Raw genomic sequence first — 17,110 nt, 5'->3', positions numbered from 1 at the left:
TAGTATGCCAATGGTGGTCCAAAGTACAGGCAATGTTATAAGAAATGGGAGAGTAATAAAACATTCACATACATAGCAAAAGGGAAACATTTTCAGAAGAAACAGTTAATAATGTCCGTAATCAGCTCACAAGTGATAGAATGGAGGTAAACAGTTCTGAGATGGATGTGCAACCAGCAGATCCTCCAAGTAGTCCACACTAAGAACCTCCAATTCTAACACGCCCTCCTTAATGTCGCCACTCTGGTTCGTCTGAATCATCAATATTTGTACTATGTTTGAATATATATTACACCCAATCATCGACATTGAACTCAGTAATAGTAGATCATTACCTATTATTCTATAAATTTTGTATTAGGTAGTACATATAATTTTATTATTATTTTGAAGAATGTATTTTTTTACAATTTAAGAGAAAGACAAATTTAAATTCATTACTAAGAACTTAGGTTTCATTTCCACCATCTTATGTAAGAGATACTTGACTCACTTTAAGTAATTAATTCGTTTATAATTAGTTGAATTATTGAAAATTGAAATTAAAAATAAAATCATTGTATATTATTGTTAAATTAAATTATTGAAATTATTTTATCAAAGTTTTACCAACTCTTGAAAAATATAAATAGTCCAAAGATTGCAACTACCACAAGAAATGGAAGGGCCACCTTTTTCTCTCTTTCCTTAATCTTTTAAAAGTATAAGAGATGTACTATCTACATTGAGGTATACTCAATACATTTTATATACTCTCTAGATATACTACAAATTTGAATATAAGTATGTTATCGTATAAAAAAATTTCTTCAGAGAAAACTCAAGAGTTTGTTATGGTCACGCTGTTATCCCCAATTCATCTAGATTTTCCATTATTGAAGCATTCATTTTGACCCTTGCTAGAGTGTTTATTTGGCAAGACATGAGAAGGATTGGAACATGGTGTGTAACCAACAAGCTTCTCCTTCCTACCATCATTGGAAGTTTGGGTAAATCTCTACTATCCATCAATCAACCCGTTCATATTCAGTAAATCATATGCAACAATATTGCTCCTCATCAATGCTTTTTATTATCAAAACATAAACTCATATTATATATATGACATCAACAATTTCTCATGCATGCATGCATACATATATAACATATAAAAAAATGAATATAAAATAAAATTAATACAATACATTTTATTTCAATCTTATTTATTCTTGGTGACCAGATACATGATCGACAATGATTTGAGACATTCACTTAGCCTTTTTAGGCTTACGAGAGCTCTGTAACAACAGTGCAACTGTATCTATCACACTAGAAACATGAGTGGACACTTTCCTTTTCTTCTCTACCGCCTTCTTCAACCATGTCGAATAGGTTGTTTCAACTCTTGATTCTTTATTAGTAGTGTTGGGGGGATATTGCACAAGAGAAAAGGGAATTTCAAGCAAATCCGAGAAAGAATGATCATTAATTGTCTGCTAGTAAATACCTTCAGAATCAGCAAGAGGATACTTCCCTTTGGGTAGTATAACTCTTTCATCTTGCTCATAGGTTGATTTTAGCCTAGCAACAATCTCTTTAGGCTTCTTCCCATCGTTGCCTGGCTGAGAACCTCGAGTTGGTAACCTATTTGTAGATTTGGCTGTAGATGTTGGAACAAGGGAAGAAGAAACTACTCCTTTCTGTTTATGGGATGATGACCTTTGGCTTTGTGAGGAGCTGACATGTTGTTTCTACTTGCCATTTAACTAGTTAGGCGTTCTTCTCAATACCAGAGTGGTATGAACCATTAGGTCCGAGACCTCCTCTTTGGACCAATCAACTTTTGTGGGGGCCCCATTGACAAGAGTATGACACTCTGGGTCCAAAATGACCTCATCTTCAATAAGATCATCAAGAATATTAAATGAAATGCCAAGAGTATGAATTTTCTGCAAGGAAATTCTCATGAAACTTCTTTTGAACACTTCAACATCATCCAAACAATCTTCCTAGAAATCCTTGAGTTCAGGTCGGTGGATATGGCCTTTGGCTCCATACAAAGTGTGCCCATTATATCCCTTGCTATCAAAACCATTTCTAGACGACGTGGATTGAAAATGAAACTTCTCTAGAAATGTTTCCATGGCCTTAGCAATGCCATTTGTTTTGCAAGAGAAATGAAATGTAGACAATGTGAAGGAGTATCCTTTCTTTCCCATATTTAGATATTTAACATTTAGGACAACCGTCTTGTGGAAAACCTCCAAGAAAACAATATAATCAGATGGAAACTAAGGAAATTTCAACGTGGCTTTTTCAAAACCCCCAATCCTAAGGTATGTGAGCCTGTCGAATTGGGTGAAGAAACTTCCAAACTTCATCACAAAGGTTGCAAAGTCATGGGAAATCCATAAACCAGGGTTTCCTTCTAGTTTTCTAACCATATCCATCAAGAATACATCATTGACATAGGAGAAAGCCTGCATACCCTTACACATGGTGACCTAGGGGGATTTTTGATAGATGGGTGCAAATGCAGGGAGAGGATGATGCAATTCCAACCCCGACCAAGCAGACTCTTGACTATTTAGTATGAAGATCAAGTACAAACACATAAGAAAGGCAAAGGACTGGTGGAAATTCCATAATTGTTCATGCAAATGATAGGTAATGATGGTATCCTAGTCAATAAAACTCCCGGGAGCACAAATTACCAAGATAAAATGGCACATCTAGAATTCAAAAGAATCAAAGCAAGCACTCTCTATAACACAGTGTAGAAGGACTATAATCTCTGCAACTTCATCCTTAAAATGCATTATTTTCAATTTTGCGAGCGATTGAGACTTACCTCCTTTTTCAGACTTCAACCAATTTTTGGCAATGTAGTTCAAACACAAGTCTCCATGCACTTTGAAATACTCTTCACTAGCTAGAATGGACATGTCTTCAGAGGGTTTCCTCTCAGGAAGGCATAAAGCATGAGAGACACTTTCAACATTGATCCATGCTACAACCTTACCCCCATCTGCTCAGATTTCTTGTGTATTTGGGTTGTATCTTTCAGAGCATGCAATAATTAAATCTACACTAGGCATGACAGTCAAAAAACTAGATGCAAAAGGCAGGCCACAATGAAGAATTATTTCCTGCAACAGAGCTATCCTATCTCCTTCAAGCTCTTGTAGGAAAGTCTCTAGGTTCGATTGTTCAACTTCTATGTCTCGCAAACCTGCCCATTGGTTTTGTATCACACTCTACATGAACATGAGCTAGATAATGCACTTTGTGAAAACTCAAAAATAAAGGAGATTAATTGTTGCCTAAATAAATTAAGGGAATGATAATTGTGAGTATGGGAGAAACTAAACCATTTTTTAAATTTTATTTATATAATTTGGCACTAGAACTTTATTATTGTTTTTAGGTTAACATGTGTGAAAAAATAATAAGGTTGAATAAAGAAAAATATGTGCACTTATAATATTAAAATTTGTTTTCTAATAGAAGAATTTAATGTACATTGGGTTGAAATGGAATGTATTATATTCATTTTTATTGTCTATTTTTAAAAAAAATATATATCTTTTAAATATATGATATTTAATTATTATTTTTATTAGAATGTTTGTGTAGATATTTTTGAAGTAAAATAAATTTATGTCATTTTTTGTTTTTATTTGAAATTTGAAATGAATAATACATGGTACTATGATCACTTGAATATATACCAATTTTGAAGATTTCATAGTTGCATTTTATCAAAATTTTACTAACTCTTGAAAAATATAAATATCTCAAAGATTGCAATTGCCACAAGAAATAGAAGGACTGCCTTTTTCTCTCTTTCCTTGATCTTTTATAAAGATAACATTTATGTATTATCTACAATGAGGAATGCTCATTAAATTTTATAAACTCTCTAGGTAAACTACAAATTCTTAACTTTGATTCAAGGATTAGTAATTGACTTTAGGAATATAAGTATGTTATTCTATAACAAATGTTCTTTAGAGAAAAATCAAGATTTTGTTATGGTCAGACTAGTATCCCCACTTCATCTATCATCTATATTCTTCATTATTGAAGCATTCATTTTGGCATTTGCTTGAGTGTGTATTTGGCAATACATGAGAAGGATTGGAACATGGTATATAACCAACAAGTTTTTCCTTCCTACCATCATTGAAAGTTTGGGTAAATCCCTACTATCCATCAATCAATTCCTTTATATTAAATAAATCATATGCAACAATAATGTGTGACACATCAACAATTTCTCATACATACATACATACGTAACATAACAAATTGAAATTAAAAATAAAATTAATACAGTGCATTTTATTTCAATCTTATTTATATTAAAATTTGTTATTATAAAATAAATTTTATTATTACCACTTATACAGTTTTTCTCTAACAATAACATAAGAAAATTAAATTTAGAGCTTCATTATTTCTTCACACATGGTAACCTAAAAACAATAATAAAGTTCAACCCCAAAATTATATATAATTAAATTAAAAAATTGTTTGATTTCCTCCCATGCACTTAATTATTGATCCCCTAATTATTTAACAAGTCAACAATTTATCCCCACTTATATCTAGTAAGTTGATCTTCACAACAAGGGTGTGCGTTTATCTGATAATTATTGTGTTAAATAATAGAGGCATGTGTCTTATCGCTCAAGATGATGAATAAAATAATGCTCAATGTTTGAATATTCATTCATGTGATCTAAAAATCCAACCGTTGCTAAAATATTTTAAGAAACATTTATTAATTTTGTCAAATTTATATGACACATTAAGTAAATTACAATCAACATAACCATTACAACTTCTTTCAATACAAATAAAATCGTTCGATTTCTTCCTATACACACAATCATTGATCCCCTAATAATCTAATTAGTGATCCCCACTCATATTAGGAAGTCGATCTGGACAGCAATGGTATGTATTGACTTGCTTAATATGGTAATCAATTCATTGAATAATAGAAGTTTGAGCATTCTCGATTGACATGACAACTAAAATTATGCTAAATCTATCAATTTTCATAGATGTAGTGGCCCATGCCTAGCCAGAACCGGATGGCCACTTGGTCGTTATTATTAATTAATTTCTTCTGAATCGACTACATCATGCCAATGGTGGTCCATAGTACTAGTAACCTTATATTAAACGCGAGAGTAATTAAATCTCCAGATACATAGCCAATAAGGAAATATTTTCCTGAAAGAAAAAGCAGGTAATAATGTCCGTAATCAGGTCACAAGTCTGAGAATCAAGGTAAACTGTTCTGAGATGGATGTGCAACCAGAAGATCGTCCAAATAATCCACACTAAGAACCTCCAATTCCAACACGGCCTCTTTAATGTCATCTTATCCATTTCATCACTATTCTCATTTTGTCTCTGATCAGGGCAGGCAGATTCATGAACACATGGCCTGTGTCTCTTGTATAATCTCCTGACCAATGACGATTTGTAGCCAAAGAGAAAAACATTTAAATTAATTTCTAAGTTCACTTAAATATCATTTCCACCATCTTATGTAAGAGATACTTGAATCACTTTAGGTAATTATTTTTTAATTAGTTAAACTTTTGGAAATCAAAATAATGATAAAATCATTGTATATTATTTTTAAGTTGAGTTATTTAAATTATTTTATAAAATTTTTAGCAATTCTTGAAAAATAAAAAATATTTCAAAGATTGCAATTGTCATAAGAAATAGAAGGACCACTAATTCCTCTATTTCCTTGATCTTTTATAAGGATAACGAGTGTATTATCTACAATAACAAATGCTTATTACATTTTATAAATTCTCTAAACAGACTACAAATTCTTAACTTTGATTCAAGGATTAGTAATTGACTCTAGGAATATAAGTATGTTATTGTATAACAAACGTTCTTTAGACAAAACTCAAGAGTTAGTTATGGTCACACTATTATCCCCACTTCATCTATATTCTCTATTGTTGGATTGTTCATTTTGGCCTTTGCTAAAGTGTGTATTTGGTAGGACACGAGAAGGATTACAACAAGCTTCTCCTTCTGGTGTAGTCACCAGTGAGAAGGGACCTCAAAGAGATAAGTCTGGACTGGTCCGTAAGAGTAAAAACAATGGTAACACAAAGATATGATGGAGGCAATGCAGATCATATGAAATTATATCATGAAAACTGAATACAATCAACCAGTAACAATCGGGTTACATAAACTGACTCACAGGTCTACTAAAACATGCTCAAAGTACAAACATGTCACAACAAGGACCTCAAAGCTATAGATCTTTCTTCTATGTTCGTTCTACCACCTTCCATTGCATTCAAATGATCTATTAAAATTATTTATATAATCCAAGGGGATCCGGTCGGCCTCTGCCAAAGAAATCCTTCTGGAAAATCTAGAGGATGAAGTGCAGTTCAAAGGGAAGGTCGACCAAACGCCAAGGAACATCGAAATCAATGCTCAAAGCTCTACAAGCTATGGAAGGGATCTGGTAGATCAAATAGGTACAAGTAACCAGTTACAAACAAGCAACCGGTAACAGAGAAACCATCCTGGAAATTGATAGCGATCTCTTGCCAAAAATGATCCAAATGCTCTATGGTCTGGGAATAAGGAAGATGATAAAGTCTTGAAGTAAAATCCAAATCCATGGGTTCCAGTGAGCCAAATCCAGTAACAAAAAAAAAGAAATGCTGAAATTGCAAAACAAGAAAGAAAACAAAAAAAAAAATTTTTGATTGATGCAAGATTTCCAAGAACTGGGGATTCTCTTTCATCGGACATTCGGGGTTGTTGAAAAAGTGAGTCTCTCACTTTGCAGGGGTCAGAGTAAAACCAAGTTGGTCTACCTCTTCCTGAGAAGTCCAAGATGAATCTTCAGTTGGTCTGCCTTTCCACTTCACAATATACTCTTTATACTAACTGCTCCGGGTACTACGCCCAATCCTATTGTCCAAAATGTCTTCAATCTGATTTGGTTCCTTCCAGGGCAACTATTTCTCCGAGTCTGCAATACTGTCCTTACTCAATTCTGAATCATGATACTGATGTAGGTCTGCAATGTTGAATATAGGTGAAATACTCAAGTCATCTGGTATCTCCACTTCATATGTGTTTCCAAAACTGAATTTCCTCAAGATCTTACAAGGTCCAAACTTCATCCCCAATTTATTATAATTTATAACCAAGAATCTCTCTTTTATCAAATACCTTCACTTCATCACCAAATTCAAATTCCCTATGTCTCCTCTTCTCATCTTATTTCTCCTTATACTTGTTGTTCATGTCTTCCAAATGTTATTTAACCTGATTATGAAAGGCTATGATTTGGTCTGCAAAGTCTTCTGCTTCTGAACTTCTCCAGTCTTCATTGCTGACATCTCTCAACTTTGATATACCCCTAGGGTGTGCTTTGGTAAAAATATCAAAAAAGTGCTCTTCTGGTACTCCTGTTCGCTAAGTTATTGTAGGCAAACTTTTCTTGTGCTAAAGTCAAATCCCAACTTCTGGTTTTGTCTCCCACTAAACATCTCAATAAGTTTCCCAAGCTTTGGTTAACTACCTCTGTCTATCCATCAATTTGTGGATGAAAAGTAGAACTGAATTTTAAATCCGTTTTTATCTTCTTCCAAAGTGTCCTCCAAAAATAACAAACAAAGTTAGTATCTCTGTCTGAAACTATGCTTCTAGGTAATCCATGCAATCTCACCACTTCCTTGAAAAATAGGTCTGCTACATGTACTACATTTGATGTCTTCCTACAAGGTATGAAATGAGTCATCTTAGAGAATATATCCACCACTACAAATATAGAATCATTCCCTCTCTTTGTTTTAGGCAATCCAAGTATGAAATCCATGCTTATGTCTTCCCAAGGTCTTTTTGGTACTATCAAAGGTTTGTACAATCCCAAATTTTGACTACACCCTGTTGCGAATTGACAAACTCTAAAACTCTACACAAATTTCTTAACATCCTTGTGAATTTGGGGCCAAAAGTAACGCTCAATCACCAATGCCATTGTTTTGTCAACACCAAAGTGTCCAGCTGATCCTCCACTATGTTTCTCCTTTATCGAATTCTCCCTCATAAAAGTTTTAGGTAGACACAATTGAACTCCTCTAAATAACATCCCTTCTTGAATGAAATAGTCCAATCATTTACTCCTATCCACCATAAATAGTTCTTTACATTCTTTCCAAGGTTTTGCAAAATCCGAGTCATCATCATACAAGGTCTTCAATTCCTCAAATCCTAATACTGTCACTCTCATCTCTGTCAATAAATTCCTCCTTCTACTCAATGCATCAACAACTTTGTTAGATTTCCCACTCCTATACTTCAACATAAAGGTGTAACTCTGCAAAAATTCTAGCCATCTCATGTCTCTGATTCAACTTACTCTGATTGTTCAAATACTATAAGGCTTGATGATATTTATACAACACAAACTCCATAGGCAACAAGTAATGTCTTCACTTCTTCAAGGCTTGAATTATGGCATAAAATTACTAATCATAAACTAAATATCTCCTCCTAGCATCATTCAACTTCTCACTGGAATAGGCTACAACTCTTCCTTGTTGACTCAAGATTGGTCCAATTGTTGTTCTACTTGCATCACAGTGAACTTGAAATACTTTGTTGAAATATGGTAAAGCCAACACAGGTTGCTCAGTAACTTTTTGCTTCAATAGTTCAAATCTTTTGTTTGCTCCTATAGTCCACTTGAATTCCTTCTTATCTCCTCTCATTGTCTCAGTCATAGGGTTACAAACAAAACTGAAATTCTTGATAGACTTCTAGTAGAAACTAGCCAATCCATGAAATGATCTTACCTCTCCAATTATTTCTGGTGCATGCCATTCAACAATTCCTTTCACTTTCTCAGGGTCCATCTTCAGTCCATCAACAGATATCACAAATCCCAAATAGACTAACTCTTACTTCATGAAATTACCCTTCTTAAGATTTATCAATAGCTTCTTTTCTCTCAACCTCTACAAAACTTGTCTCAGATGCAACAAATGCTCCTATTTTGTCTTACTGATAACTAGAATATCATTTGAATACACAATAAAAAACTTACCCAAGAATCTCTTCAATACATCATTAATTAGCCTCATGAAAGTATTAGGTGCATTAGTTAACCCAAAAGGCATCACCAACCATTCATATAGTCCTTCATTTGTCTTGAATGTTGTCTTCCACCCATTTCCTTCTCTAATCCTAATCTAATGATATACACTCTTCAATTCTATCTTTGTGAAGTATCTGGCTTCACTCAAACAGTCCATTATCTCATCCATCCTAGGAAATGGAAACTGATATTTCACTATGATCTTGTTTATTTCTCTAGTATCGGTACACATCCTCCATGCTCCATTCTTTCTTAGGTGCTAATACTTCTGGTACTGCACAAGGACTCATGTACTTTCTCTAATCAAACATTTCTTCAACAACCCCTGTAGTTGTCTATTCAACTCTCCATTCTCTGTTGATCTCTATCGGTGTGCAACTTTGTTAGGAAAACTAGCTCCTATAATTAGGTCCATACAATGACTGATACTTCTTACCGAAGGTAATCCATCAGGCACATTATCTGAAATAATGTCTTCATACTCTAATAGCAACTCCTTTATCTCCTCTGGTTTTCCTTCTTCATACTCTGAATTCTTAGTCTTCTTAGGAACTAAGGCAAAACACACATTCCCATGTCTCATTCCATCCAAGAGCTTCCTTCCATCTACCAAACTGTCACGAACCATATTTTTGATAATATGTTAGTAAGAGATATAATGTAGGTTTTTATTTATGAATTGAAATTGAAACAGATATGAGCATTCATTTTGATGATAATTCAGTTGTATACAAATAATAGGAAATGATGTATGCATTTTATTCATGCAATATGTAATTCGATATCTAGTATTATCTTAATTGGGGATTGTCAATGCTGATGAATTATTGAGTTCAAGTGATGTAGGGATAGGTGAACAAAGTTGAAGGCGATAACATGACTCAGGTAGAGTTATTTTTAACTTATGACTTCTCTAGACTAGGGGAATCTCACATACCACAATACAGAAGTTATGTATATACATTTATGTTTACATTGATGCATGGTTTTGAGTATGAATGAAATTTTGTGAGTAATGACAAATGTTATGTTTTATTCATCTATGAGAGTGAAAATTTGTTAATAAGTTGAAAATAGTTAGTCTTTATGATTTAACATTCCTTGTATAGGAGTATGTAATTTATTGAAACTATATTTACTAATTGGTTTTCAAAATTATATTACAATTATACATATTTTATATGCATATTAGCCCAATAACTAGAACTTAATCATATATATATATATATATATTTCATATGTAATTATTTGATTACTCTTATGTGATTATTTTCTTATTGTATATTTATACATATACATAATCATTTAAAATTATGTATGTATATATACATATACAAAATTGTGATTTATGCTTTTGTATTCTAAAATCTTTACGTTTAAATTTTCTCAAATATAATCATTTAATATAATTATAAAATAAGGAAAGCAGGTGGGTCTTATCGACTTAGACTTAAGTCAACAACTGTTTTGCATGTTAGTAGGACCACGTTGATAAGGAAGTCGACTTAGAACCATGTTAACTGAAATTGGTTGCTAAGGGTACAACAGACCTAGACTTAGGATAGGTCGATATTAATCAACTTAGGTAACCATTAGCAGAAATAACGGTAAACTTGCATGTAACAAACGCTTAAGTATTTGTTATAAACTCAAACTTTGCATGGTACCTGATGGGTTATTAGAGGAGGTCGATAGTGTTAAAACCTTTCATCGACTAAGAGTAAACCGCGAGATAAGTGAATCAATATTAATATCAAGCACTTGGTGTTTTTATTAAAAATGAACTATCGGTTGATGAGAACAGATAGACATGGGTGATTAGTAACAAGGTTCTCAATCATTAAAATGGTATTTGCAGTGCATGGACGACATGTAAACATTCCTTCATGAGTTTTAAACCATTTGAAACTGAAACTATATTACGACTAGCAGATGTGGCTACCGAGGTGGTTAAAAAGTTTGAGTCAAAACCAAAATAATAGCAGCTAACATAGGAGGATAGTAAGATAAATAGCGGTATGAGCTCGATAGAGACAACAAAAAGAATAGAGAAGGAAAGAGATGCAGGAATAGTAAAGTTATAAAATAGTGTATTAGAAGAGCGATGGTGTGAGAAGCATAGAGCAATAAGAAGGTTATTGAAGAGTCTAGAAGGATAGACATAGACAACAAAGGATTAGAGAATGGAATGTAGAAGAGAAAAGACATTGGAGATTTAGGAGTATGACAACCAGACGTAGAGGATTGGTTATGATCATCTCAGATTTAGCGTTGAATTTTAGAGCATTTAGAATAGAGAAAGAACTAAAGAACGGAGAATGAAAATATTGAGTAGTAAGTAGGGAAGAGAGATCTCATGAGGTAAAATAGTGCAGAGGAGAAAAGCATTGGAATTTGGACGTATTGCAGAAAGTTTAAAGTTATCAGTGATCATAATAGACTTGGATCGTATTCCGGAGGTAGGCTCTATTCTAGCTTGTTTTGTTGTAGAGATCTAAAAGATAAAAGAATGTTCTATTTTGTTTAGATTTATACAATAAAGGAATTAGAATCATGATATTCGATTTCCTAATATGAAACCATTTTAGATCGCTTTAATACATATTCATGTAAATAGAGATGAAATAATGAAATATTTTCTTAAGGTTTGTTGGGAAACATAGTGTAACTCATAGAATTAGATCACAAAATCCTCTAGAAATTAAGTAAGAGGATAGAGAGAGAAACTTTGAGATTGAACCACGAAGAAGATGAAATAATAGGATAACGACTTATAAAATAATGAAGTTATTTTGATATCACAAGGAAAGACTTACACTTTCGAATTTTGCATGAAAAATAAAGATGGTTATTGAGTGTCTCATTTGAAAAGCCTTATAGATAGGCGTTATGAACTTGTATCATATTAGATTTTCGTTATGGTAAATAAGTGAAGTCGGTGTGTTAAGTTTTAAATCATGAAAAGTCACATATTAGTATTAAACTAAATATGATGTTTTGAGAAAAGAGGTAAATGAACCACGACACTTGGAAAGATAGAGAGAGTTTAGATGAGATAAATTTAGTATTCTAAACCATAAGAATGGAATGCATGTTAATGATTATGCTATTTAAATATTTTAATAATTGAATAAAAGAATGTGTACTCATTTTATTCAATTTATATGTAAGATACATACATGTGTTACACCTTCTTAACATTTAATTATTGTCTTTAAATTGCTTGTAAAATAGAAGGGAAAGATTGTCTTCTTTAGAATTGGATTTTATCTTGCAAGAAATAGGAAGCTAGAATTGAAAGGCAAAATATTATCTTTTTATTTTGTATTTATTCGAATAATGTTGATGAAATTATATTTGGTTTTCAAATTACGAAAGATTGTATTCATTTAGGTGAAAGTAATGAAATAGTGTTTATGAAAGTGATAGGGAAGATGCTATATCAATTAGTCAAAAGATTGTATTCTTAAAATGTATTCTTGTTTGTGGGAACCAAGCTATGGATAGGCTTGTGTATAGAAAGTTACCTTTCGGGACGGGTGCCGAATATGGATTCTTAGAGAGAATAGTTGCCTTTTCCAACTATTTATTTTGTTGTGCATGGCATTATACTCGGCCGAGTAATTATTTGAATTATCCATAGAAATAGATGGAATTCATTATTTTATCCTCTCTACCATATCCTTGAATGATAGTGAATGCTTGTTTTTAAAATGAATTAGAAAAATGAAAATGCTTGTATCATCTAGGCATGCACCAGATTCCCTCTTGTCTTTCGAATTCTTTGGTTAAAACAATTCATGTAAGGTCGGGTATTCTTGATTGACCAAGAATTTGGGGGAAGCATAAGCTTCAAGGTTGGCAGAAAAAGCGCCTGAATCTTGTTCTCGTCTTCGTTCAAATGACTGAAAGGAAGTGACTCAGAATGGAGATCGACAAATGTATCTCACCTTCTTTCTATATGTATATTACTTAAGGCAATATGAAAGCCTAAGTAGGGAATAAGGATTTATATATTGAAAAATTTGTATCTTTCATTTTACATGAAAATTGTATATCTATCATTCTTTTATCAACTTATTGATATTTCCTTATATTATGAATGAAATAGACTTTTTAATTGACCTATGAATTTATTTATGAATAAAGAGTAGATTATGTCTTATAGATTAATTTACGTCTTTACACAAACAGATTCTGACACATGTAAAAAATTCACTCTTAAAATGCTCCTCTAAGGGTACCAAGGTTTGCTTCATTCCATTAGCCACAATAGTGTATATGTTCTTTCTACCATCATGTACTGCCTGTCTATCAAACTGCCAAGGTCTACCCAACAAAAGGTGACAAATATCCATAGGCATAATATCACACAAGACTTCATCATGATAATTCCCAATCTTCAATTTTACCAAACATTGCTCAGTTACTAACAACTTATGTTCATCTTGAATGCATGCTATCTGATAAGGTTTATAGTGTTTCAATCTTGCCAAGTTCAACTTATTCACCATCTCCTCTAAAACAAGATTATCTGAACTACCACTATCAATAACAACTTTACAAAACTTACCAAATACTTTGCATCTGGTCTTGAAAAAAAATTCTTCTTTGCAAGGGTTCTTCATCTTCTTCGGTATGACACAAAACTCTCCTCATCATCAACAATTCTCTATCTTCCAGTTTGTTAGATGATCCGGTGGGGATCTCTTCCACCACTGCTTCTCTTCATGTATTCTCAGTCTTCTTACATTCAAATGCACGATGTTCTTCTCCCCCACATTTAAAATAAGTTCCTCTAAACACTCTCTTATCTTGTCTCTTGTCATCTTTTCCAAAATTCTCATTCCGCTAGCCATCTGATTATCTCCTCTGGTAGAAATTTATGTCATGCTTCCGATATGAATTACTATCTTTGCTTACTTCCTTGTCCTTGTTCTAATCTATATAGGTTACTCTTCCTACATATAACATAAAATTTTGAAATTAAAAATAAAATTAATACAATATATTCTATTTAAATGTTATTTATATTAACAAATTTAATTATAATTTTCTTTTATTGTTATCACCTATACATTTTTTCTCTAACAATAACATAAGAAATTTAGATTTAAAGCCTCATTATTTCTTCATACATGGTAAACTAAAAACAATAATAAAGTTCAAACCCCAAAGTTATATATAATAAAATTAAAAAAAAATGTTTGATTTCCTCCCTTGCACACAATCATTGATCCCTAATTATTTAACAAGTCAACAATTGATCACCACATATATCTAGTAAGTTGATCTTGACAACAAGGGTGTACGTGCATATGATAAAAATTTTATTAAACAATAGAAACATGCATCTTATCATCCAAAGGTGATGAATAAAATTATAGTCAATTATTGAGTATTCATCCATGTAAAATACTCTAAAAATCCAATAATTGTTAAAATATTTAAAAAACATTGATTACTTTCGTCGATCAAATTTATAAGACACATTAAATAAATTACAATCCACATAACAATTAGACCTCCTTTCAATACAAATACACATTTAAAAAATCATTTGGTTTCATCCTATACACACAATCATTGATCCCCTAATAATCTAATAATAAGTGATCCCCACTCATATCTAGGAAGTCGATCTGGACAGCAAGGGTGTCCACTAACTTGCTGAATATGGTAATCAATTCATTGAATACTAGAAGCATGAGCGTTGTCGATTGACATGAGGAAATTATGCTAAATCTATCAATTTTCATAGATGTAGTGGCCCATGCCAAAATTGGATGCCCACTTGGTCGTTATTATTAATTAATTTCTTCTGAATCGATCATATCATCCCAGTGGTGGTCCATAGTACAAGTAACCTCATATTAAACGGGAGAGTAATAAGATCTCCAGATACATAGCGAAAGAGGAATTTATTTCCTGAAAGAAGCATGTAAGAAAAACCAGGTAATAATGTCCGTAATCAGCTCACAAGTCTGAGAATCAAGGTAAACTGTTCTGAGTCGATTGATGTGCAACCAGCAGATCCTCCAAATAATCCACACTAAGAACCTCCAATTCCAACACGGCCTCTTTAACGTGACCACTCTGGTACAATTTGGTCATCTTATTCATTTCATCACTATTCTCATTTTGGCTCTGATTTGGGCAAGCAGATTCATGAACACATGGCCTGTGTCTCTTGTATGATCTCCTGCCCAATGACGATTTGTTGGCACTCAAACTCTCTTCACTAGAAGATGATGAGATACATATTTCAGAACCTTCATTGGGGCTTCCTGTTTCTTCGGATGATCTGCAGACAAATTGATTAGGGAAGTTGAGAATAGCACGAGAGCCTCTCATATTGAAGGCAGCTTTGTCATAAGCCATGGCTGCTTCTTCTACAGTGTTAAATGTTCCAAGCCAAGTCCGAATGCCTTGCTTCTTCGAATCCCTGATCTCTGCACCATATTTTCCCCATGGCCGCCTTCTCACTCCTCTGTATCCATTCTCAACCACCGACTTCCCTGTTCCGGGCTTCTTCTGGTTTCCGCCTTGTGATTTTTCATTTTTGTCATCAGAGCTTACAGTTATCATAATGGATGCTCTATCTTTCAAATCAGAGCTTGCAGCTATTATAACTCTATTTCTTCCCAACTTTGTATACATCTATAAATCACGAAGGCATCTTCCATGGCGCTAAAAAATTTGTGCATACGTTAGCAGCTGTGACGTTCCCACAGTACTGTGCTTCTTTTAAAAATGGAAAATTTAGCATTGGGTTCTGCAACTAAATAAGATCGCCTCTTCACATTTCGATTTTGTTGGCTTTAGGGGAGAGGGACCAGTAGTTGTTAGGGCTAACTTCATCAACATGTAGCCGTCACATGGAATATCGTAAGACCTCTGTTTTGTTTAGGAATCTAATATGGACACATAACTATCTACATCTAAGGTTTGAAGGCGTGACTCATCATGCAAGTCGTCAAAATAACACGTCTAGTGCAAAGGGTAAAAAAATGACTTTTAAAAGATTCGACCAAAACTTAATCTAAAAATCCCTAGTTGTTGAATAAAAAATTATCATTTGCAATTAGTATAATATCATATTTTTATGTAAAATATAACTTATATGAAACTTAAATGGACCAAATACCTATTAGTAATCATAAATGTGTGTTATCTCTAACTTTATATCCAACACTAAAGGACCAATAGTTAAACACAAAAACAACATATTATGATATAAAATAAAACTTATATAAATACAAAGGGACCAATTGTTGAACACTTAAATCTTTGGACAATCCTTCACATTTCATGGAGAAAAACAAGGTATTTATTGTGTTCACCTTTTATATTTGTGATAGGACAAATTACTAATATGAAATACTCCAGTGCATATACATTGCTAACCCAATAGTTGTACACATAAGAATAATATTTTTACACTATGATAACACTACTTTTTTAAGTGAGTACCTTATTTTATATATGACATACTTATAGTGGATAGCTATGATATTTCATTTAAAACAAAAAATGATCTATTTCACTTGTTAATTAATGTATTTATGTCTTTTTTATATAACATTTATGGGTTCTCTTATGTTCAAGTATTGGTCCATTTTGATCAACATTTGGTAATTTTTTTATTTGCATGTGGATTGTTTATTTATATTATATAGTATAAATATGTGGAAAGACTGGATATTATATGCACAATTGCTATAATGACTGTTGGATCTCGTACAACTACTAGTCCCTCTCCCCTAACGATATTTTTTTTTTCCTTGTTGGGATTGCAAAGGACATATACATGGAGTACAAAAAAATCTGTACATACACTTTGGGATACAGTATTGCCAATAATTGTGTATCCCTAAACTTGGTGGAGGCTGATTAAATGCCTACACCTCAGCACAAATAAACCACAATTAGATTTATTAGTTCGTGGGATTACATAAT

The 17,110-nt window shown here is 32.8% G+C and overlaps 1 protein-coding gene across 1 annotated transcript; it reads right to left on the bottom strand.

Annotated features, from left to right (window-relative positions):
• Positions 1 to 15,142: 15,142 nt before the first annotated feature.
• Positions 15,143 to 15,811, bottom strand: LOC131028509 (ethylene-responsive transcription factor ERF098-like). Its single transcript, XM_057958790.2, has one exon. It carries the CDS (start codon positions 15,809 to 15,811, stop codon positions 15,143 to 15,145), a length of 669 nt encoding a protein of 222 aa, XP_057814773.1.
• Positions 15,812 to 17,110: the final 1,299 nt, after the last annotated feature.

This window comes from Cryptomeria japonica, chromosome 8 (assembly GCF_030272615.1).
Source record: "Cryptomeria japonica chromosome 8, Sugi_1.0, whole genome shotgun sequence".
NCBI lineage: Eukaryota > Viridiplantae > Streptophyta > Pinopsida > Cupressales > Cupressaceae > Cryptomeria > Cryptomeria japonica.
This window is presented reverse-complemented; position numbering and strand designations above follow the sequence as displayed.

What these genes read in the sequence shown, in the direction of transcription:
- LOC131028509 (XM_057958790.2), bottom strand. Translation starts at nt 15,811, where the DNA reads ATGTATACAAAGTTGGGAAGAAATAGAGTTATAATAGCTGCAAGCTCT.